The 25055-nt window shown below is 39.6% G+C and overlaps 1 protein-coding gene across 3 annotated transcripts in view; it reads right to left on the reverse strand.

The window, feature by feature from the left end:
- Nucleotides 1–1735: 1735 nt before the first annotated feature.
- The window catches only part of LOC119022736 (solute carrier family 41 member 1-like), a 32052-nt gene continuing 8732 nt past the window's right edge, over nt 1736–25055 (reverse strand). For all 3 annotated transcript variants that reach the window (XM_037103959.1, XM_037103960.1, XM_037103957.1), the window contains exons 3-11: nt 21412–21519; nt 20150–20221; nt 19315–19459; nt 17294–17440; nt 14892–15036; nt 14720–14799; nt 10066–10200; nt 9216–9364; nt 1736–7181 (exon numbers count right to left, since the gene is read on the reverse strand). In XM_037103959.1, coding sequence (XP_036959854.1) covers nt 7008–7181; nt 9216–9364; nt 10066–10200; nt 14720–14799; nt 14892–15036; nt 17294–17440; nt 19315–19459; nt 20150–20221; nt 21412–21519 — 1155 coding nt within the window. In that variant the 3' untranslated portion in view covers nt 1736–7007. The remainder of the gene's footprint in view (nt 7182–9215; nt 9365–10065; nt 10201–14719; nt 14800–14891; nt 15037–17293; nt 17441–19314; nt 19460–20149; nt 20222–21411; nt 21520–25055) is intronic.

Here is a 25055-nt window from a genome sequence, read left to right on the forward strand (position 1 = left end):
ATGTATTGCGCCTTTAAAGCTACTACAATGGAATCCATGGTGACCTGAAATGGTGATGGTGGAATAAAGTACAATACACTTTGGTTTTGTGCTGCACAACCAGACTAACGTTACAAGCAGGGTAACACTTTTGAATAACCAACATAGAAGAACCAGCCAACAACAATAAGTTACAATTATTTCACTGTTAAAAGAATGAAGCATCGTTCATGTTATTGTAAAGTTGCAGCTGCTTTTCCTCTGTGAGGCCCGTCCATTCCTCCTCAGCACTTCACCATAAAAACTAGTTTTAATTTCAACCAATATAAATAAGACTCCTGGCCCGTTGACGGGGTTAAAAATCACTATATTCAGTATATGGAAATGCCATAGATTAAAGTTCTCCGTCGCTACGACAGATCTCCGTAATTCAAACTTCACAGAGGCGACTTATGAGATCGATGTAGAGGAGAACGCTGATTTTTATTGACAGATTGTCACACTCTACAGCCAATGGTATCGTTAACAGCGTGTGCGTGCCTGGCCAATGACAGTGTAGTGACCCACACAGGGCGGGATCTAAACACGGACGAGCGGCGCTAAAGTTTAGCTTCTTAGCTAGCAAGGACTCGTCGCGCTGCTACGTTATCAGTTTAAGCAGTATTGCGCAAGCGCCTCGGTCCTGACCGCATCACTGTCGTACTCAAATGACGTTAAAGCACACCCTCTCGGGTAATATTGCGACAATACAACTAATACCAACAAAAATAAAATGTATAATCGAAACATATCCATGTTGATGGACAATTTGCTCTGAAATGTTAAAGATTTTAGCGAGTGTGCGTCGCGTTTCCATGGAAACACATGGGGTTTGACTAATAACTGAAACGAAATCAGTCACGTCAGTAGACTCATATGTGTAATGGAACGTAGTTTACCACTGCAGCAAATAATCCAACCCTTAGTAACGACCTAGCAAGAGAAAAGATTTTCTAGACCCAGATGAGTGACATCTGAGTTGCTTGGTCGGAACTACTTGTATACAAATACAAACTTTATACGTTTTTGAGTTTAGTCAACACGTGAGAACTCGTCTGAGTCTCCTGTTGTGTGCTACATGTGTGAAATAACAACTATAGTCTGGACTGCAGTGTATCTGTGTAAACGGCTTCATTCAGCGTCTCTCCCGCCCCTCTGACACCATGAGTTACCATGGTTACAGGAACGCACTGAAGCTTTACGATGATGATCAATAAGAAGTTTTTGGTTAGTTTGACTGCACAAAATCAAGAATGTAGCCTGACTGTAGCTCAAAGCTGAAAACTTGTATTATAACATATAGAACAAATGTAAATCCTCAGAGCTTCTTTGATTATTAACAGTATGTCAGGTGATAACTCGCCATCAGACTGGCAAGGCAGCAAAAATGCTGTTTGTATGATGTATTTTTCAGTTAAACAATAAGAGGCTCACTTTAAACAATATTACTAATAACAATAGTAATTAATGATAATGATGATGAGAAGAAGAGGAAGTCGAAAAATAGTGTACTGAAAAGTTCTGTAGATGGTTGATTCTTTGAAAGAGTAAAACTTGAGAGAAGCTTGGCAAAAAAAACAAACAAAAAAAAGAGGTACAGTTTGATTTCATAGATTGAAAATTGCACTGAAAAAACATTTTAAGTGTCAAATATTTAAACCTGGTGTCTGCATTAGAGAACATGGTGTGGGGTGAGGCTGTAAATCTTTTTTTTTTCTTTTTTGAGTGCGTGTCAAGTAACATGCCCTGTTTCATAAATTACAAATTGGGAATATGACTTGGCTACAGCTTGAAAAAACATTTCAGTCAAAAGATTTATTTATTTTTTTGCTTTAATCCATGAAATCCCCAATCTTCTCACCGCTGACCTTGTTTGCTTCTGTAGGTCATGGAGAGTCATCAGTATTAAATTTAGATGGTTTCACAACACAAGTCCATTTTTAAACTTTTATGATTATTATTTATTATTATATACAGATTTTCCAGAAATGTGTCTGAGATTGATGCTAACTGTGTTAACCTGGCTGGCGTCATCACTGATGCCCACTGAAGACACTGAAGAACGTTCTGGGCTGGTTTACCAAAGCGACACGGGTTTCATAACACTGTTGATTTTATTAAAATATAACTGTTCGTAGCCACAAAAGTACATCAACACTCGCCGGACATTTGTCACATTTTTTTATGATTCCACGGTTCATCTTTGTGCACACGTTAAGATGTAACACAGTGTAGGTGTGGGAGCTCGGGTGACAGTGAACACAGCAAGATTAGAAAACAAAGGCTCTTTTTTTTTTTTTTTTTTTTTAAAGCCTCCACAGTCTTAATGTGGCAGTGTGGACACTGAAGGACTGGACAGAGTTTTGTCTACAGAGAGCAAAAGAGACAGGACCGCTGCAACATTCAAATGAAGCTGTTTTTCTGACACCGATGCGGTCGATGAGGAGGAGGAGGTGTTAGATAAGACACAGCTGACATTAACTTTGTTTTCAAGGCAACTGTAGACTACTGCTGAAACTAAAGTGCAAGTTAACAAATTTGTCCGTCAAACTCTTTTACATACTAGATAGGGCTGGATGATACATGAGTATTTTTTTGAGGGAGTAGCTCAACATTTTGGGATACATGCTAATTCAGAGTTAGCCGAGTAGAACGACACCACTCGTGTGTGTGTGAGATCAATATGAAGCTACAGCCAGGAGGCATTTAGCAGAGCTTTTCATAAGCCTGGCTAGCATTGAAAAAGTTTAAAAAATCTGCCTGCCAGCTGAATTCGACTGATTATATTGTTACATCTTGTCTGTTTAAACACACAGATGTGTTTTTTTATGGGGTGCTGTGTGCCGGAACTAATAGGCTGATAGAACACCAGATTAAACTCCTTGTAAAAACCACAATTTCTTGTTTTTACTCTCATTTTCTGTGTGACGCATTGTCTCGAGGCAGAAGTTTTATCTCAAAACGTCGATGGGATTTTGAACGAGGTTTTTTCTTACTTCTGGAACAAGAAGCTCTGGTTTCATTCAGACTTTTTATCAATCTTCTTGTTTAAGTTTTGGCGATAAAGTGAGCATACATAACTCCCAAAACATTGAACTGTTCCTCTACATAACTGTATCATGACTGACTGACATTAACTGTAGTCATAATCAAAATTTATAATAAAATATCCGACTTCGATAAATGTAAAGTGTGGCTATAGAAACCAAAGACATCCAAGGACCAAAAAAAACCCAAAAACAATAAAGACAACAGCTTTTTTTAAATAAGGTTAGTATTACATTCATTGTTATCTATGTAAATGTGACATTTTATTATGATAACGACTTTATGATATATTCTCCAGCCCTACTGTATAAGACACATGGATGTGCTGGTACAACACAACCTTAGCTGTGGTCTAATTGTCACAGTTATCACAGTTAACACACAGATCTCGTACAGTCAGCTCGACTGAAATAAACTGTGGTTCAGATATTGAGATATCGAGATTTCAATGTCCCTCTAGTGCAGAAAGTACCGTGTTACAGTGTCACAATAAAAGCTCTCAGAGAAACACTTTCAGCACTGAAATACATCACGTTAAAAAAAAAAAAAAGGATTACTGACAAGACAGGCTCTTTTTTAGAAATGTCTCAGATTTCAGTGTTCATGAGGTTTATCTCAAAAAATAGGTTTTTACTAGTAACAGCACAAAGCAAAAATGATCCATGTGACTTCATGAGCGCACTGACACACATTTTCCACAATTATTTTCAGGAATAATGTAAATCTTTGAGATGAAGCCTGTGTACACATAATCAAATGAGAAGGACAGAAAGAGCCAGTGTGCTTTACACTGTAAACTCTGTATCCTGAACACTGTGTGACTAAATGCAGTATTTTGTGTTTTCATTTTTAAAGGTGCAATATATTTTAGTTGGAAACATTCAAAAATTAACACTAGTGTGAAGTAATAACAGTTTTGAGGTGACGGCATCTATGTATTGTGTTGTGTTGAAGAGATATCTACTGAAGTTAGCATGCTAACCAGCTAGCCCCAGCCGAGACCGATCCAAAGCTCCTGTGCTAGTGGTATTAGCACAAATGCTCTAAGCTTTCAGCCTGGATTTCTAGCTGCACAGCTAACTGAACTAAATATCTAACGGTAGCTACAATCAACAGCAGTTAGCTGTTGCTCATCTTATACTCTTTTTTTGCGAATGAATTCGACAGGACTTCAATTCTTAATTATTGCACCCGTAAACTAAAACAATAACTGGAACATGAAGATGCTTAAATATGACTTGCAGTCGGACAAAATGTAATGAACATTTTAAACATGGTGCAACGCAATCAGTTGAAAAGTGTGAGTAAGCATGAATTTTCCTGGGGTGGTGTAAAACTGATGTGCCGGCACTGCGACGTCAGATGAAAATGCTGATGAGCGAGAACTCCAACTGCATCTCAAGACAAGAAAGATTTAAAGGTGAGTTCTGAATTCATTCAGAGGCTGAACTGAACAACAACAGTCCATCTGTTAAATTTGTGCAAATGACAGAAGCTGAAAATTTGCTTCACTTTCTGACTGAATGACCCCTCAAGATTAATATGCACATGTACATGCATTCACTGCTGTAATGATGAGGTTTTATGGTTCTGACAAAAAACAGTAAGGCTTCGTGAACCCTCCATTAAAGGGACTATTAGTATCAAGTAGTGAGGGAATACCCAAGATCCTCTGCAGCTACACAGTCAATGTAAACACATAAACCTGGGCTGACGGACGAGTCTTCTGCATCAGTTCACTGCTGTTTTTTGTGTTTTTTTCTCTCCATACAGTGGCAGCACAAATCCACAATGAAAAATCTTATTGAGCTTGCTATACAAATAGTGAGAGGTGTGGACACATTGGATGTGCTTCACAGTGCTTTAGAACAAAACCGTTTAGTGTTTGGGCCATTGAGCAATTTTTAGCAAAGTGTAGAATCTTACCATGTGCAACAAAAAGCAATACATCATCTGCATATTATTCATTCTGGAGTTTTTGTGATGGATCATGGCGATTTTAGTTAGAGTTGCCTGTTTGTTTGGTAACTTGCTGTGATATTTCTTGTCCGCAGAGGAAGGAGTGTGGAGATGAAACAAATCTGCATAAAGATCTGGTAAAACAGCGGTCTAAGATTGGCTTAGTTTCATAGTAGTGGGTAAATAACCCAATACTTGCACAATGATATGAATGGCCAGCATCAAAGGATCCTCTCATATTACTCTCAGAGAGAAAACAAATATTTTTCAAAATGTTCTAGCTGTCAGGACACATTTGTGTATGTCAGAAGGTGCCATGACAATATGGATCCTGGATACAAACATGGTTTATATCAGTCTAGAACTTGCTGATGGATGCCCTCCCTCCTACAGCTTAACAGTCTTGGTGGTCAGTTCTCTTTGTTTATTCACCTCATTTCACTAAAACATTTGTTGGAGGTGTAATTTTTAAAATATGGCCAGAATTTGCAGGTAGTTCCAGGGCCATCACCAGAGTAACCAGCAGCTGCTGCTTTCTGTTAGCTGTCCGTTAGCTAATTAACTTGGGTGGCTTTGGAGCCAATGGCCCTCAAGTTTTTGTAGACTGCCAGCTTAACTGGTTTTGGCAGCCTGATGTGAGAGTGAACACAGCTGGACACCAAATTGGGACTTGACTCTTCAAGAGGTACCTTCAAGACCTTCAAGAGAGTGGGGTCAGTTTTGAAGACGGGATACTGTATGGAGGTGATTTACAAGGTCTCTGAAATTTTCTTTACATTTCATGAGTTTATCTGTTAATTAATTGTGCTAAAAGCTGTCATAAATCGGCCAGCTGAAACCAGGGTAACTATCGGACTCAATTTGTTGCTGGTTCAAAGTGCTATTATTAGAGAGGATCGCTTGGGCTAGCTGGTTAGCATGCCAACTTCAGTAGAAATCTTTGCAATACAGTACATATATGTTTTAGACATACAGTAAACTTGACGGTTTCTTTGTTTGATACGTTGCTTTGTTTTTTGACTGTTTTAAACTACACTTCTGGCCATATCTTACAAATTGCTCCTTTAATAGTGCTCCAAATCTTTCAATACATTGTCTTCTTCCTAATCGTGCTGTTTCCACTGTGCAGCCATTTGGCCCTTAGCACAAAGATACACATTGCATAATTCTGTCTGTTTGCCTCATTACAGTACCTCATCAATTGATTAATCCTATTAGTTAGCAGCAAATGTAAGAAAAGAAAAAAAAGAAAGTACATGAAGTCCATCACATGGATAATAATGTAGATTGGACTTTTTTTTCATGTGATGATGAAACATTCCCCTGTGTGTTACAGATATGTAACCCTGATTTCTCATTAAAAGTAAACCTGTACAATTCATTAAAAATAAGTCACAATGATTCCGAACTCATATCTTCGACATATGTATCAATGAAAATTCCAGTTAAATTCCAGGCATAATACAGTCCATCCACATGGACTGCTTTAAGTCTGTTTGTTCTGTCCACAAGTTCAAACAAAATGTCCACCACTGCTCAGTCTGCTATGATGCTAAGTTGCTACATATTCCTCTGATGAAGCTAAAGAGATGATCTGAGAGACGAGGTGCGCACTGAGCCACCTAACTCACATTAAGGAAAACTAACAGACGGACAGATAAAGAGGAATGATAACAAAATAAAGTTCAATATGGTGTATTTAAGGACAGAGAACCTAAACTCTGAATACTTGAAAACCTTTTGTGGTAAAACAAAAATATTAGATTGGCTGTTTTAAAGAAGCAAACCCTTCACCCAGATGGATGGGTGTAGATGGGTGGGTGTTACCAGTGCTGTTTCTCCATCGTCGGTGTGAACTGGTGCAGTGATAACCATCAGAAAATGCTTTAATGTCCGTTCAAAAGCATCTCTTTGCAAATGTAACAAAATTGGGAGCAACAAGACAGTGGCTGGCTAAGAGTTCAGCGGCAGAGGGCTTAAGTTCAGAGACCCAGGCTCTGAACCAGTGAGACACAGCGAAAGCAGAGGGCCAGAAACCCGGTGCCCAGCAGGTCCCCCAGGGCCGTCAAGTAGGGGATGGAGAAGTTGTCCGGGTCCAGACTCCGTCTCCACATCACGCGGATGATGAGGTCGGCAACATAAAGGAGGATGGTCACCTAGAGGGAGAAATAAAACCGAGCTGAAAAAGGGTTGAGCATGATGAAACATCACAAACAAAGCTATGTATTTAAACATTTTTATCAGAATATTCATAATAATCACTCAAAATCAACAGGGGGTCACAAACAGCTTATTGTTTCCAGCAGTGTCTCTCTTGCTTTCTGATTGACTCTTTACTTTCCTGCCGTTTACCACCATACCCAAAGTTCTGTTTACAACCACTAAAAGCAATCGAAACATCAATCGATCAGCTCCATTCAGTTTCAGTACAGGACAGTGGCGCACCTACATACACACCTCGAGATGATCCATTAAACCACATGCCAGCATAGCTCATGTGACGTGAATATATCACACATTTCAGGAGCACCCAAGGGACCTCTTTTTTTTCTCTTTCTTTGTCTAATATCATTTTAAAAATACATCCAAAATAGTCAAACACATGATTTGAGAATAGTTTCAATAGCAAGGCAGGGTCTGTCAAATCAATCCCTGTCATACAGTGTTTTTTAATGATACATTTTATCAATTAGAGTGGCTGCTTTCAGTCATTTAAAAATGACGCAGTAATGTCACTGTAACAAATACTGTGGCACATTTAAGCAGCAAAACTGTAAGCTGTAGTTATAAAACTTGACAGGACAGTGGACACTCTCCAGAGGAAACAGAATTAAACTTTTACTAAAGCCTCTGAAATAAAATATTTTCAGACAGCTCTGATGGAGCGCCAGATTTACCAAGAGGCTTGGACTGTGTTTGACTTTTTGGGTGTGTAGAAGAACATTAATTAACACTGGATCCCTGGATCATTGACAAGTTAGGCACAGGGGACGCACTAATCGTTTCTGCTACTGGAGGACCGCTGCAGGTAATATAATGAATACTTTCCTCATTAAAAAGGTATTATTCCAAGCACTGTCATCCTATCAGTGTTACTTTCAATGAACAGGCTACCTGATCTGCGGATTATCCTGTGGATTTAATTGCAATCAACACAACATTATGAATAATTGACTAAAGAGCTACATTTTGGAAAGGCTTAACCTTCTTAAGCCTACATTACCCATTTTAAGCAATGGATTCAAAACACATGACTAGAGTCGTGATTCCCTAATAGTTAAGAATAACCAGTTTAGATAGACCTTTTAAAGTAATAGAGGAAAGGTTGAAATGTACAGTGTCAGTCACTCCAAACAATATCATCATCAGCTTGACCAATCAGTGTGAACGTTGAAAACATTTCAGTTCTATGACAAAGTGTTGCAATAATATCTTCTTCTGTATTACCAATAATTTAACCACCATTCAGAGGAACATATTTACACTGCAGTTCCAGTCTGATAGGGCTGTGGGGTACATCAAACACAAAAGGTAGATGACCTCTGGACCAGTGCATCTCCACTGCTCATAATGGACATGTATAAGCGTGTTTCTCTCTGCAAACGCTTCGTGTTTTGCCCGTTTTCCGCTGCCAGGCAAAGTGACCTCAATCACAGCTTTCCATGAATCCCCCAAGCTGTGAAATCATTCGAGGTCTAAGTCAGCTTTTCTGGACTCGGGTAGATAAATAATTCTGAGATTTATTTAAACCTCCAAGATATTTAAGACACTGGCAGATGGTTGTTGACTTTGTACCAAAGGACACGTGTTGTTTTGTAGTACTAACATCACTGTCAAAACATAATGAGTCGCAGGTTTTTACAAACAGGGAACAGCTGAGAGGACATCACGGCGAGGAGGTCAGACAGGTGACTGTGGCAGGAGTGCGGTGTACTTTTGGTTCTGTACTGGAACAAAACTTTCATCTCACTGAGCTGCTGAAACACCAACACCTGGCATAGGTCCTTTCACAGTTAGGTAACAGGTGGCAGCAGCCATTTTCATCAGAATGTACAAAGTCTTTGATGACTGGTTTGTATCAGAGTGAAACTGAAACTGCAGGGCCTTCTGAGGTCAATCAATATTAACTACAGAAATATAACACTGATTTATTTTCTTCTTATATGTTTGTATGGAATTGTATCAGTTACCTGTAACAGAGCAGCACACAGGTAGCAGACGCTGAAGGCTACAGAGATGGGCGCCTCGTCTCCCTGCAGCAGAGAGATGGCGTAGAGGAAGACCAGGTGTCCGGGGACAACCAGCATCAGAAGCACCCGTGCTGATTTGGAATTCACCCCTGGGAAACACAGAGAGGAGAACATTCCGTTTTCAGACCTATTTGAATAAAAAAAAAAGGATTATAATAACAAGAGCCAGTCCAGCTACGATTAAACAAAATCCTCAAGGATTTTCTACTCTACTAAAGTTCTCTTTAGCTATCAAAAATAATATCCACTACTCTCTGACTATTCTCTTTTACTATTTCCAAGGGATGACTAAAAATGTTGTATTCTGGCTACTTTGGGGCAGCAGGAAAAGCTCAAATGTGCTCTTTAGAAGCAAAATGCCCCATTAAGTCAGTTAAGTTCACCAGCTAGTCATTAACTTTGACTTCTGCTTGGGCAGATACTGTACAGTGGTTTGTCAAGCTTCTTAACTACTAACTGCTGCTTGCTGTGGATGAAAATGACCCAGACGAGAGCGGTGAGAGGGAAACAAAACAGTACATTTGCGGGCGGTGAGCTCTAAACAATGAGCGGACCTCCACCAGGCACAAAACGGAAAAGGAAGGCTGACTGGCGAGCCGCTGTCCATTTCCACTTTAAAATGAAAATATTGATTAGTCCTGCTGCAAAGGTACCCTGTTCTTGGAGTTTGTGATAGATTTCACATTTCTACAGTCTCTCGTATTGTAAGTCAACCCGTGTTAGTGCTTTAGGTATACACAGGTTTTATGTATACAGATACAGAGGTTTGCATTCAGCATGGCAGTGTTACCTTCAGAGAAGAAGGTGACGCAGGGATTGGGCCAATGCTGCCTCATCTTGTACGGCAGCACTCCTGGGATGGTCCAGAAGTGTAGGTAGGTCGAGATCCTACTGGCCTGGATGGCCACCAAGTTGCCACCAACACCTAAACAGGGGAAGCACACAGACAGACTGAGTGGGTCAGTGAAAGCATCTTATTTCAAACAAGTTTTCTGACAGACCAGATATTGTTTTCTATATTAATTAATTCAAAAAGCTTAATTATTATAGATATAATCAACGGAAACAGAACGTTCAGTCCTGCAACAGCTTTAGAATCAGTCTTTGCTGCATCTCTTCATCATCGCATGCTCACGGATGAAGCCAAGCAATGACACAAGTTTGGCTCAGCTATGATCCAGCAGGGGTTTACAGAGAGCACAGTCCATCTTAATAAGCCACAGAGGCCAAAGCTCAGCTAAAACCCAGCCGGTGGAGTCACAGCATTAGACTAAATCAAAGAGATGAACACAGACTCCACCCGATATCTCTCATACACGAGAGCAGCAACACGTGCGTATGGAAAGAAGATCATCCGCATGCAGCTGCACAGTTCCGACAGTGAAATACGACTCTGGTTATGCAAAAACCATTATGCGACTTTTGGGGAAATTCAGATAGATAACTTGTTTCTGACTGACTATGTGTCAAGATGTCAGATCTGTTTGATGGGTCATCTTCGGGTTTTTAACCAGGTCCCACATGTGTCGTGATTCAAAGCAACAAAAAAGGCTGAGATATAAGATACGATTTATCCTCTCATTCTGGCCTGAGCTGAGCCTTTTTTCATTCACTTCTTCAAAGCTGTGTCTCTGCCCAATGCAAAACAACAACCAGATCTCACCGGCCTTCAAATTACATTATCATTTTGCTGTTGACGAAAGTATCTGTGCCTAATTCAGTTACATCAAACACCTTTCCAAGTATTCACCCCAGAAATCGACACAGATGTTCTTTTGTGAGATGGAAAAGGCTTGAAGGAACGTTTAGTAAAACATAATACTGGTTTATGCAAGCTGGTGGAGGAAAAATGGGAAATTCAAACCAGATTGGCGAATTTACTACTTAACTGAGAGTGGTGCAAGGAGAGGGAGAGAGAGGCAGATTGTGAAACAGTGGGAAGATGGGCAGAGAAAATGAGAAACAGTGACACTGAGAGTCGATGGTTATTAAAGAGCCTGTCAGCTGTGCCAGGACACTGGGTGTGCACCATTAGTGGTTTATATCGAGTTTTCTCCTTTACTGCATGCGCCACTTCACAGCCAAACCACTTATTCTGAAGGCTGCTTCTTTTTTTGCCTCCACTTCTCCATGTCTCTGTTCATTTTTCATCATTCTTGAACAGCATTAAGTGGAAATCTGTTTTATATGTGCTTTAAGTACCTACAAACTTTCAGTTTCATTGTCCGATTTCTGCAGTTGAAGACTTTCTAATGGAGAAAAGACCTGCTGGCAAATCAGGGGGTTTAGTAATGAAGGGTACAGATTTTAGTAATTTTTGAACCAATGGGTCATTCATTTTAGACAGAGATGTACAAAAGCTGACTTCTTGTTTCCAACTGACAAACAGCAGCAGCTGTTACCTAGCAAATCAAGAGTCAAGCAGACACCAAGAACTCTATAGAGGGGATCTTAGATATGCAGTTGATGGCTTTAAGCATGAAAAAATGCTAAAAAGATGCTAATGCTAAATGTCCAATCCCAGCAGTCTGTTCATCCTGCTGCCATCTGGCAAATGATACAGACGTATCCACTGCCATACCACTAGCACACTTACTACAGAGCAGCTTCATTCTATATGCTGTGAGAATCCTCAACTCATCCTCAACTCACTTCACCAAAAAAAGCATTTATTGTATAGCCTTTAGGGACGAAGACTTATGATGATGGAAATATAAAATCAGGTTTGTATTTCATTCTACCATAACCCATTAGGTTGCTTAGCTTATAGACCATAACAAATAAGTTGGACATGCTTTTCGTTTGTTTTACTTTCACATTGCAAGATGAAAGGAATTAACATGAGGGCTATCCAATGTGTCCTGTGAACGCAACACTAGTTCAAATAATGAGAATAATAAAGAGCAGTCCAGGGTTGTTAAGGTTTGCCTAAATCAGGGGTGTCAAACTGATCCAGTAAAGGGCCATGTGGCTGCAGGTTTTCATTCCAACCAAGCAAGAACACACCTGATTTGGATCAGCCAACCAAGCAAGAACACACCTGATTTGGATCAGGTGTGTTCTTGCTTGGTTGGAATGAAAACCTGCAGCCACATGGCCCTTTACTGGATCAGTTTGACACCCCTGGCCTAAATGTTGATGCTACACAGTGAATGTGCAGTACCTATACCAAATAGAGCACGAGTGACAGGATGAAATGCTTATAGTTTGGGTTACTACTGTATGTGGTGAGCTAGTTAGCCGGACATGCTGACTTTTGCAGCCAAGTATAAGTTGTTTAGCAAATGGACAATGTGAAGCACACACAACTCTGTTTTTGTGGTATGTAGTTCGCTTGTTACCATATGCTCTGCCACCAGATGCATATGTTTAATTTGCCCCTACACTAGAATAGAATGGAAGTGAAAATGAGACGAAACTTTTGCAAAAGTTGGTTTCATGTATGTGTGACCGTAACCATAAAATGATCAGCCGAAATGCTCCTTTAAGTCAGTTGAGTTCACAATCTAGTCATTAACTTACTGCTTGGGCATGTAGTGCTCAGTGGTTTGTCAACCTTATTATTGGCAGAAAGTGACCCAGATGAGAGCGATGAGAGGGAAATAAAACAGTACATTTGTGGGCAGTAAACTCAAAACAATGAGCTGAAAGATGCTAATTAGCTCCACAGTGCTACTGTTGATTTCATGTATGTGTCACGTACCCTTTAACTGGTATAAACTGGCTCTGTTGATCAGCTGTAAAAAGGATATATGCATGCACTGGTAATGCAACATACATCATACATTTTGGAAAAACTGCACAATTGCTTTGAGCTTCTGTTGAGATGGCAAAAAATGGAACTTGAGGGTGATTCATCAAACCACTCTGATGCTCCTCATGGTGGCCTTGGTGCATCTGAAATAACCAGTCCTCCTAAAAATGTTCCAGTGGTTTTAAGGCTTCATTTACCAGACATCTGGGCAGCTCTAGATGTTTTAGCCCATTAACTCCAAGTCATGTATACTTTCAAGTTAGAGCCAAACATTTCACACAAGTATCACATATGATTTAAGACTGGTTTCCTTCCTTGCAGAATTACATTGGTTTCATTTCAAATCAAATATCGTACCATAATAGGTTTTCTTTTTAGAAATGACTGAAAGCAAATTTCAAAATGTATGTTATTTAGGAAAAGGATTTCTTAAAGCTACTTATGTTTGACCACATTTCTCTTCTGGTGTGCAATTAGAAATGTTTCTTAAAACAACATTGATGTACAACATGACTGAGGCACACTCCATGGCTTCGGAGTCACTTGCTATGAAGGACATCTTTTAAATATATTTTTGGCCTTTATTTTGACAGCACAGCTGAAGTTAGACAGGAACTGGGATGGGAGAGAGGGGGGATGATGTGTAGCAAAGGGCTACAGGGCGGACTTGAGCCCAGGGCTACTGCGGCAAGGACACAGCCTCTCTACATGGATCGCACGCTCTACCAACTGAGCAAACTTGGATGCCCCGGGACAGACATTTTCATACAGAGGAAATACAGATGAACAAATCTACATTAGCAATTAGTTACACTGTTGTTCTATTCCCTGGTTACACTGCTCTTAGCAGCAGCCTGAGCTTTTTTTTTAACCCACTGGACAGCTGTTAAAGAGGCAGACAGGAAATTACACTGCTTTTAAAAAGCAATGCTTTACAGTTTTCCAACATCACATGTCGGGCATCTTTAAACTCACCTGCGTTTTCAAAATTCTCACTCCATATAACTTCACAACCACACAATATAACTTGTGAGCAGGGAAAAGAGTTGAAGGTAAAAAAAAATGAAAACGATCGGCTGCCAGTGGCTTGGCCGGGAAGGAAGGCAATAAATCAAAAAAGTCATTTGATGAAGTGGAGCTGTGTTGTTGGGGATTAGTGATGCAGTCGACACCAAATCTCAGTGAAATCTGAGGGAGAAGCATTACTATTCTGTTGTGAGTGTTGGACTGCGCTGTCAAGTCAGTGTTTAGTATGCTGCTCAGACTCACACAGGAAGCAAACAAAGAGCACAACCTGCACCTCCAAACAATTTCTGAGGCAGGAACAGGTTAGAGTATAAAACCAAGTATATCTGGCTGAGATTACTGTCAACACATCAACTGACCATCAGGTGATCCATTCAGGAATAATTTATATTTTGTTTACTTAGACTTCAGATTTTTTCCCCCTACATGAGTCCTTCCTGCTGCTTCCATCAAATCAGTGATATGTGTTTGTTTGGATTCACCTGTGCTCTGCTGAGTCATCAGCATTCTGCTTGGAGTCATACAGGCAGCACACTCATAGAAGAATATGTACCATACAACACTACTGCAAAGACATCTGAGCAATAATGGTTTGAACGATGTATTTCCGAACTCTGGACAACATCATGTAACAAAACTCAAAAATTCGAATTAATTAGCTTACCGTTAATGACGGGCGTAAAGACAGCCATGCCCTCAAAGTTGGGATCAGACACTGTCCTGTCCAGTATAAGGCCTCCAAAACTGGAAATTACAAACACAGAGGGATTCAGAACCGCATGCTAATTATTGATGAATGATTCATTATGATTATTAAAAGGTGTTTAAGTTCATACCTGCTAATAGACATGGCTACAATAACAGGCTGCCACCCTGAGCGGAGAACTTCCCTGATCTGTGGGCTCTGTCGGGCCACCATCACCCACACTGGGATCAGAGCCAGGAAGACCAGACACACCAGGGGGGACAGGTACCATATATCTGTGGGGAAGGATCAGGCATGAGTATATTGTGTACAATTATTATACTGTGTACTACTTATTATGATGGTCACCAACTAATGTATATAAATGAAAATCAGCAATATATTCAGAGTAGCTAATAATCACTGTCACTAGCCGTTTTTATACTGGGCAGCAAGCCACCAATTTGGCCGTCTTTTCTGCAGCTTGGTCCCAGTTTTAGACAGAAGGCGGCAAATTTGAGGTCTGGTTTTGGCCGGCAATTTGCCACCACGGAGGGTACACATATTTTCTGCCAATGTCCCGGCCACTGCGTGAGATGGGTGGAGGTGTCGATGACCTGCGCTGTTGTGCGACCCACAGCTGGGGAGTTTTAAAACCAGGAAACAGCTGATCACAGCAGTCAGTCCATCACTTTATCTGCGGACATCAAGATGAGCAACTGGACAGCCGCTGAGATCTGGGAGATGCTAGCGTCTCCTCGGTCTCTGTAGCTGTCTTCGTTGTCCGCTTGTTGTTGTAGCGGCAAGCTACGAATGGTCACTACTTTCAAATTAAAAGCCCCCCGCTAAGAAGCGAGTTCTAAACTCCAATGGAGTGCAATGTAGAGCTCTTATTTTGAAGACAAATTCTTTGTCACTGTTCACTGCCCAACTTTGTGCTTCATGCACGTCACATGTTTACACCTACCCCAGTGGCGGCTTTTGGAAAAAGAGGAATATTACGCCTCCATTTTAGAAAGACGTACCTTGGAGCAAATGTGCTGCCTTTTCAATCTAAAAAGGGCTAGTGTCAGTATTTGATATTTAACCACGCAATCATGTACAAGAGTTGACGCCACCGTTGCCAAGTCCATTTATTATACAGTAATCGACTTAAGGCATTGTTTTTTCTGTAAAGTTGTTGCCATGGACTGTGTTATTTTGGGACTTGTTTGTCAAATATAGTTGCCATGTCTCCTGTACCTCCTAAATAGTTTGTCCTGGTGCAGGATCCTTCTACAGATCCATTTCCTCTGCCCATCTTCTTCCCTCAGGCACAAAACGCAGGATGGGGGACATTTCAAATCTAGCACGATAGCTTCTTAGCTAGCAATGCTGGTGACGAGTGGGTGAAAGATGTGAAAATAAATAAACCAGAGCTCGAGAGAGGGAGCGTACTGAAGGGCTGGATTCGACCTCAACTGGAGGATGATTCACAGGATCTCTGCAGATGTAAGTTAGATGTAAAGTATGTGCGCATATCTCCTTCAACATGCTAGTTTACATGGGTGGTGCAGTGCCTGATCTAGTTAGTGTAACTATATTACTGAAATTCAACAAATATTGGGTTATATTACTTTGTTACTGTTGAAAGTAATGTACTACTGTTACCTCCACCACTGTTCACTCATATTACCTAATGGTCAGTCATTATATGCAACTTCTTTTGTTTCTTTTTCATGCATTAATTTATTCATTCCTCATTTTTCGTCAGTCAGTTGGTTTTGTTCAAGTTCCTTGGAGTTAAGGAGAAAAAAATGTAAAATTACGAGGTCCATTATTTTTATGAATGCTTTCTTATGAAACTCAGCCACTGAGTGACATCACTGGAGGAATTTATTAGGGTGCATGCAGCTTCCTCTGGAGCCACAAAGGATTTATACTGCCTTTTTTCACATATGCAGTAACACACCCCAATAGCTGTAAACACACTTCATTGTGTGGAATTAACCTTCACTAAATCAAGTTAAAAAAAATTGTGATTAACTTTAAGTAAAAGTAAAGCTTTAACCCACACTCCACTACAAAATGCAGATGAAAGATAAACAAGTATAAATGCACCCACTCACACATGTGGGAACACAAACACTTAAAATTGAGCCAAGACGCTCACACACATTTACACACACTGGGCCTAGAACAGATGAGGGGTGGGCCACTAGCATTAAATAGCTTGAGAAATGTAAACAGAGATATAGTAAAAAAGCACACACACAAGCACATTACAGTGCTGTACATCAGTGCCTGCACGCGCCATGGGAAAATAAACATGACTTCTGCTGCCATCTTGTGTTCATGACGAACTAAAAAAGGACTTTATGTAATGGTCAAAATGTTCCTTATCATCTGACGGATTCTCCTGAATACAAAACAAAGACATTCAGAGTTTCCTCTGATTGGGATAAAATGTATAAATCCACATGTGAGCTGCTGTCATACTTAGTAGGTGTTTAAATCTGCCAGGAGTGACTGATTTCCTCCATGACTCCACCTTCACTCTTACTGTTTCCTCACCTATATGTTCATAGAGAGTGCTGCTGACCCCAGCCAGCAGGGACAGGGTGATCAAGTCACCCAGACTGGCAGCGATGGGGGTGGCCACGTTGTCAGGGTTGATCCCCACCTTCCTGGAGCCGATGATCACTCCGATCATCACCAGGCCTGCGGGAGAATCAGAAACGGGGGAGGAATGAGTTAATCTGAAAGGACAGAGACGGGAAATAGGATGGTGGAGGAAAATCTATCACTGGACATGATGAGTGAGAAGGGAAAATGTTTACAGAAAGGAATAATTCATTGTGTTCTAGGAGAGAGGTTTCATCAGGGTTACAAGACGACATAATGCAGACAAAGCTGAACGTGTTGGATTTTCTATGTCGGTAAAGACAATTTTCAGAACATCAACCAGCCTGACAGAGTGACAACATGCTGGAAAAGAGAAAATAAATTCTCAAAAACAAGCTGCAGCTAAAGCTGAACAAAATTTATAAAGTAATATTCAAAATGGCAGTAGGGAGGAGGAAAACTGGAAAGATGTTACTCCCCGCTGAGACATGACTCAAGACATTAGCAGAAAAACAGAACCAGGGGCGATTGAGTTGTCTCACTCATAATGCCTGTAGAACATTTATGATGCGGATAAATTATGGATTGTGCAGTTGTTACATGAAGGGAAAGGGTGATATGGGGATAGGTGCACCTGCTACCGCGTAAAAACCTGCTCAGTGCATCTGATTGATGGTGTCTGGTTTAACACCCAGTTATAAAAATATATAACACAAGGTTATGTATCTTTTACTTTCTACTGAAGGATTAGTGCAATGAGAAGATCAATATCATCTTCGGGTCTGTCCATTAAATAAGAAGCTGGACAGTTTGCTTAGTTTGGCAGAAAGATAGCATAGAAAAACTAGTTTGGCTCTGTCAAAAGGTTATTTAGCAAACATTTAAACACAATTAAAGCTAATTATTCCTCAAGTTTATCAGATTGTTGCAAGAGGTTGCTGTTTCCATCTTTCCATGCATGCTTCATATTAAACCGACAGATATGGAAGTGGTATCCATCTTTTTTTTTTTATCTTATTCTGCAATAATTTGATCAAGAGTAAAATGAAAAGTATTCCTTGAATCCATTCAAAGAAAGTTCAATGAATTGGATCATCTACAAAACACAAAGTAAAGAGATAAACATTGAGCAATAAACATGGCAGCTCTGAGAGAAGTTAGAGATCTCTTGTATGTCTTTGAATTTACATATAAAGCAGCTCAATAACCATTATATCTCACTTTAAATGTCAAATTTTTAGAGAAATTTCATTTTTGAGTCTAATTCCCTGCTTGTCAAAAACTGACACTTTGTGATTGCTGGTCAGGTCGGACACCATCCTAAAGCTTCAATATCTGACAAGTTGGGATTCAGACTCAAAAATCTACTTTCTTACAAATAGGACCTTTACAGGAGAAAAAAAGCTTTGTATGGAAATGGTGTCTTGCTATCTGAGCACCCTGCCAGTTTGTTTGGCAACAGTTTCTTACTAAATGATTGTGCTAGACTGCTGCCCCTGGATTCTGGCTGACTGGATTATCCCTGCATCTTTATTGCATTTACACAGCGATTTTACGCATATTTCACAGTGTAGGTCCTAATAAATCAAGAGTGTAATGTCAGATGACATTAATGCTCTGCTTTGATTAGAATTACCAACAGTTACCAAGAGCTGACAGCACTATTTGACAATGTAGTAAAGTTTATTTTCAGTCGCATTACTAATGATAGTCTTCAGTAATGAACATGTGAATTGTTGAGATATTCTAATTGATTTTCTGCGTCATGTGTCACGTAATTTGAGACCGGCTTTTGTTTTGTGTGCAATGTGAGATTTTGATGCCAAATTTAGCACGTTATCATCTGTGATCAGAGTTTTCAAACTGAAAGGTTTCGAGCCAGAATACAATGAGAAAACACTGTAATGACTGTTCAGTTTTATTCAACTCTTACTTCAAAACAATGGAAGCTTCCAGTGGTAACCACTTACCTAAGGACAGAGCGGCTACAAAGGCAGTGGTGATGCTGCTGGCACAGAGAACAGCCGCCTGGTCCAGTTCAATCCCCCCTCTAGAAATTGCTCCTAAACACACAGCGGCCACTGCTGCCAGGAAGCCCACCACAGTCGCCTGAACCTGCAGAAAATTAAGGGCCACTATATTAACAGTGCACACAAGTGGAACGATGCATGTGACAAACAGTATATTGACATTAAGTTAGAGCTGTAGCTGTAACTAATGATTATCTTAATTATTGATTAACCTGATGATTAAAGTCTCAGTGAAACAGCTAATCTAAAATATATCAGAACCCAACAGCCCAAACCCCAAAGATGTTAAGACAAAACAAAGAAAATCAGTAGGTTTGGCAGTTGTTGCTTTGAAATTAATGAAATTGTTAAACTGGTACTGATGTGTGCAATATGTTTCAAATGTTGCATTGGTTATGAAATTTGTATTAATTGAAAATTATTTTCAGTAAGCTATAACATTATTGCACTGCCCTGACAAATTAAGTTCCATCCCTCGGTTTTTTTGGAAAATCACACCACAAAGTAAAAAGCATGCCACCTTTTACTGTAATTAGCCTATTGCCAATTAGCACTGGGGATCCATGATTGACATTTTTTAGCTCAATGACGATAAAAACTGACACCATAGCTGAGCAACTATGTATGACACCTGTAACACTAATTACAAAATACATGAGACCATAGGACACAAGAAAATATCTAAACAAAATATTCTAATGTGTATTTTCTTCTTCTTGCCTACAAATGACCACAGCAAGCTATGTGAGTATTTAGTATACAGTAAGTATGTTACCTGTATAAGTGCCAGATTGCTGCAAACCATAGTCCATTGTTTGTCGGGATCATCCATTTGGCCCGTGTTGGCCTGAAAACATGGAGATATGAATCACTTAATTTACTCGGGATGAGGGCAAAAAGGCAATCTCAATCTCAAAGTTAGAAAGGTTTGACGCAATTAAAGCAACATTAATTTGGAAGCTGTTATTCTAATGTATTCTATCTTAAAAAAAACAGCTTCAAAATCACAATCACAATCAAAATCAAAATTACAATTACAATTACAATTACAAGTGTTACGATTAAATGCTGATGTGGAATTTTAAATAAACTCAATGAACAAAAGACAAGGTTTCAGGTTTCAGGCTTGGGTGACACTTTGCCCACAAATTATAGCGTGAATTGTTTGTACATACTGGCATCTTACTGATTATACTGGTAAAAGGGAACAAGAGCAGGAAATAATGCAGTAACATACTGGCATTTAAGAGGCACCTAGAAAGAAATTTTACTCTGAGTACTTTTTTAATGACCCAGCACACATTAAATAATCAAGGGATAGTGCGAGTGGACTTATCGGTAGGTTCTTTTCAGTTTTAACTGTCTAATGGACTTTACATTAGACCTCAAAACATCATTACTGTTCCTAAGTATTTTACTGGTTTCAAAACATACACACTTTAACAATTTTATAGCTGTATCTAAGTGATACTTGCTTCTGAGCATAATGTTTTGTTCCAAGGCACTATATGAGTATTACAATAACTGACCTGCCCCATTAGCCCCATTACACCTATTTTTTTTCCTGTAGGCAATACCTACAGTGTAATAGATGTCGTATTCCCTACACCAAGTTTGCTGGGTAAAGACGCTCAGTGAGCATATTCTTAAAAATCCAACATGCACACAAAAAATAACAGTAATATGTGGGCCTCAATCAAAAGTGTCCGAACATTGTTTGACTGCGTGTGCTTCTTTCACTGCTGGACTCGACAGTAGTTATTTCAGCGTGTCTCCAGATAGCAGCAGTGAAATTAAAATTTGATTAGAATGTGAGGAAGTATCTAAATAATTTAATATGTTGCATTATGCCCAATATAATTCCAAGATACATCGATTAGTTTTTATCGTGTGTGACAAATTGTATGTATGGTGGTACAACAATGTATTCCTAAATAATAACAAACGCAGAGTTTACTTGAAGAAAGCTGTCAAGTCTTTAAAAGAATGAGACACTGCATGAAGACCTACAAATATTTAACACCAAGCCCTTCTTACAGCAGTGGAGAGACGGGCGGCCAGTGTCATCTCCAGGTTTCCTTTGAGTCCGACCAGTGCAGGCACCAGGATGAACACCTCTGTTATCACCTTGAACACCTCCCAGTGCTGGAACACACACATTGGAAAATAATTATTTCATAAACAGTTGCAAAGCAATGTACAAAAACACTCTACATATTTAAGTTCAATATATTACAATAGATCTCTCATCTTAATACAGACATATTTCTAGTATTTAAAAAAACCCTATCAGTATTATCTCCACCACCACAGAAGAACCTGCTGAACCTAGCGCCTCAGTGACGCAGTTAAATAAGCACATCACATATTCTCGACTAACCCAGTAGCCTACTTTTCCTGTTTTCACATCTCTGAGCATCCTCTGACACCATGCCATACCACGCAGGTTCAGTGGGTTTAGACATACAGTTCACAGAGTCTGCCTCATATTTTCTGACTACAACAAGAGTTGGCAGGACCAAGACGGTTTAGATCTTTAAATAGATTCACATATAAAAGAACGCACGCAGCTGCCAAGAGCCGAGTGATTCTGAGCAGGGGGAAGGCAGGGAGGGAATTGAAGATGAGAGGAGGGACTGACAGGCTGGGAATGGAGGAAGGAAGAAGGGGAAAAGTGTCAGATAAGAAGTTTTGATATGAAAACATTTCATGTCGCGGAAGCACAAATGTCGTCAGTGATTCAGTTAAATCGGTGAGATGAAATAATGCTGGTGGAGCAGTGACAGAAATTGACCATATATATAGTTCAGCCATCGAGCCTGAGCACATCCGAAGCTCATATAGTGTTTTTGTTTATCCAACAAAGTTATCTTTGCATGAACTTGACAATATTGATTTCTGCAGAAAGGACAGCTTCCTTTAGAGAAAGGGCATATATATCTCTTTGCTAGCCTGTCCAGCTGAGATTTATGAATGTTCAATCAGAAATTAGGTGACAACGTTTTGATATCCAAAGGCAAAAATAAAAAGTGAAAAGTGTTGCCAACGTATTTAAATATAACAAAGAGATATGACATCCAGTTAATTGTTATGCTGTGGAGCATTTTGTCAAAACTGACAGTCAGCCAATGTTATACAGCATAACAAGCAATCTGGAGCGATTTTATGGTGGTTTTATTCTGATACGATATCAAACAGGATGTTACTCAATCACAGAAACCATGAAACCTTTGTGCTCTCTGGTACACTTTGTCGTAAAATCCTAAGGTATTTGGGATATATGACATATGCTTATTTTATCCGGGGACTTCCTCCCACAGTGCCAAGACATGCAGGTTAGGGTAATTGGTCACTCTAATGGCTGGTGAATGGCTGCTCGTTTATACACACTGCTCTCTGGTTCTGGACTGGCAAGTCTAGCTGAATGCTGTCAGCTTGGGAGGCTATCTTGGGACATGGCCCACTTGCTGTAATACTGCTGCTGCTGCTGCTGCTGTGGCTTCAGTGTGATGGGCTAAAAGCCAAGAGACCTAAACAATGTGCTACTCAAGATCTCTCAGGAGAATAATATTTTTGCTTTTATTGTCAATATAACTATGGGTATATATACTTATGCGCAATAGAGACATCATTAGCTAAATGATCAGCTATAGTTTAGGCTAACATTATGTAAGAAACATTGGAAATATTGCATATAATGCAGACAGTTTTCTTTGATTCTTGTTCTCTGTTATGCAGAATGTTTTTCTTTTCTTCTCTGTAATGCCAGGATATCAATGTTTCTTTTACCCCCCCCCCCCCCCCCCCGTGGCCTCCTTTCTTTCATCCTTCAACCACTTATTAAATTAAGCGTTTGCTTTTATCCCAAAGCTCTCCTCTCCCTCCCACATCTAAATCTGCTTTGAAAAGCTCAGAAAGGTGGATGTTGCACAAGGCTCCTTCTGCTGATTAGAAAACAGCTCAGTCAGTGGGGAGGCAAGACTGTTCAAACTATGGTGCATTCAATTACTGAATTATTGAATTATTCCAAAATTCTGCCCATGTCCTGCAATTTTACAATTAAGTACCAAAGTTACATCACGAACAGATACTCAGTTTTTGAAGCCGATGCCAATGTCAGTAACTGGGAGTGAATAACTCCGATATCTCCGAATATATGGGCCATATAAACTCACATATTTTGCAATGATCCCTTCAATGAGGTTATCAAACAGGATATTTTACAGTTTACCAATACACTTTTTAGAGTTTAAACCCATTATTGAAAATGAAACAAGTGCAATGAGCCAGTGAACTTCACTGGGTATTAAGGCTCCTATTTGTAAGAATGAATGATTTTTTGAGTCTCATTCCCAACTTATAATGCTTTTGGTTTCCCAACTTGTCAAATACTGGCACTGTGAGATTGTAGGTCGGGTCAAACACCATTCAAAGGGTATTTGATGGGTTGGAAAATAAACATGTTTTATTTTCTCTGAAAATGAAACATGTTTCAAAGACTCATGCAATGTGGTAAAGAGCTGAGTCATCAACAAGGTGAAAGTAACAGACTGAAAAAAATTGTTAAATGAAATGATAAGAGCTGTGGCCATTCTTACCCAAGCAGCATGTAACTTCAATCATTGCCTCTTGCTTTACCATTATCTGAACTCCAAACATCAATCATCCATTCACCTGTGGATGGCGTTCTGCATGCAACATGCTATGCACATCATGTAAGATCGCGCTATAACATTTAGTACATACCACCATGGTAAACTAAATCAAGTTAGTCCATTCACCCATCTGTCCACCAGGCTGGGAATGTCCATAATGAACCTCAGAACGTCTATGATACTGACCAAAATGTGTTCATAGGACCAAATATTGACAAATGTTAAGGACTGAAGGTTTGCTCAGATTCATCCTCACTCAGTCTTAAATTAAACTCATTCAAAAAAAAAAAAAAAGGTTTTCGCAGAAATTCTCGTAGATATACTTGTGTCGATATTAGATGATTTTGCTCTGACTTACAGATATGCAATGCAACTTTCAGTGCCAGTACAGAGATTAATGTTGGTCAGGGTCATGGTTATGTGGGCAGCAGGTCTGCATTTCAGGATATTAGAATGACGTCCCGTCACAGATGTGGTATTAGGCGTAATGTTATCTAGGTGTTAAATAACACAGATCTTCAAAGCCAATTTACCTAGTTAGTGGCCGAATCATGTAATTACAATGTCCTGTGATGTCCACTGGCCCATAAAGACCTTTTCCTATAAGCTTATATGATGAAGAAAGTGGCTGTAAAATGGTGGATAAATTCTTTTGAGTGTAACAGCCCTTGGTAAATGACTAATTACGCGATTAGAATTTGATATATTCTGTTAGATATCAATTAGAAAGTCAATAAAGCTGCAACATTGTGTAATAAGCCGCTCAGTTAGTGGAAGTCTTAAGTGTGCCTCACAGTATAAAAACTGCAAAGAAGGTCCAGGGTCATTTTACACCCAGGAAGTCAAACTTTTTTGGTTTCATTTGCCACTGAGCAGCTTTTATAGGAAGGAACGCAGCCTCCAAAGCTTTTTAAGAATAACCAAATCATAATAAAAAGACAATTGCCAGCATTTCAGCATTTCCTGTGTTGTGACAGCGTTTTACATTTAAGAACTTTCTCTTTAACAATTTTTGTAGAAAACACA

Source organism: Acanthopagrus latus, chromosome 7, assembly GCF_904848185.1.
Source record: "Acanthopagrus latus isolate v.2019 chromosome 7, fAcaLat1.1, whole genome shotgun sequence".
Taxonomy (NCBI): Eukaryota; Metazoa; Chordata; class Actinopteri; order Spariformes; family Sparidae; genus Acanthopagrus; species Acanthopagrus latus.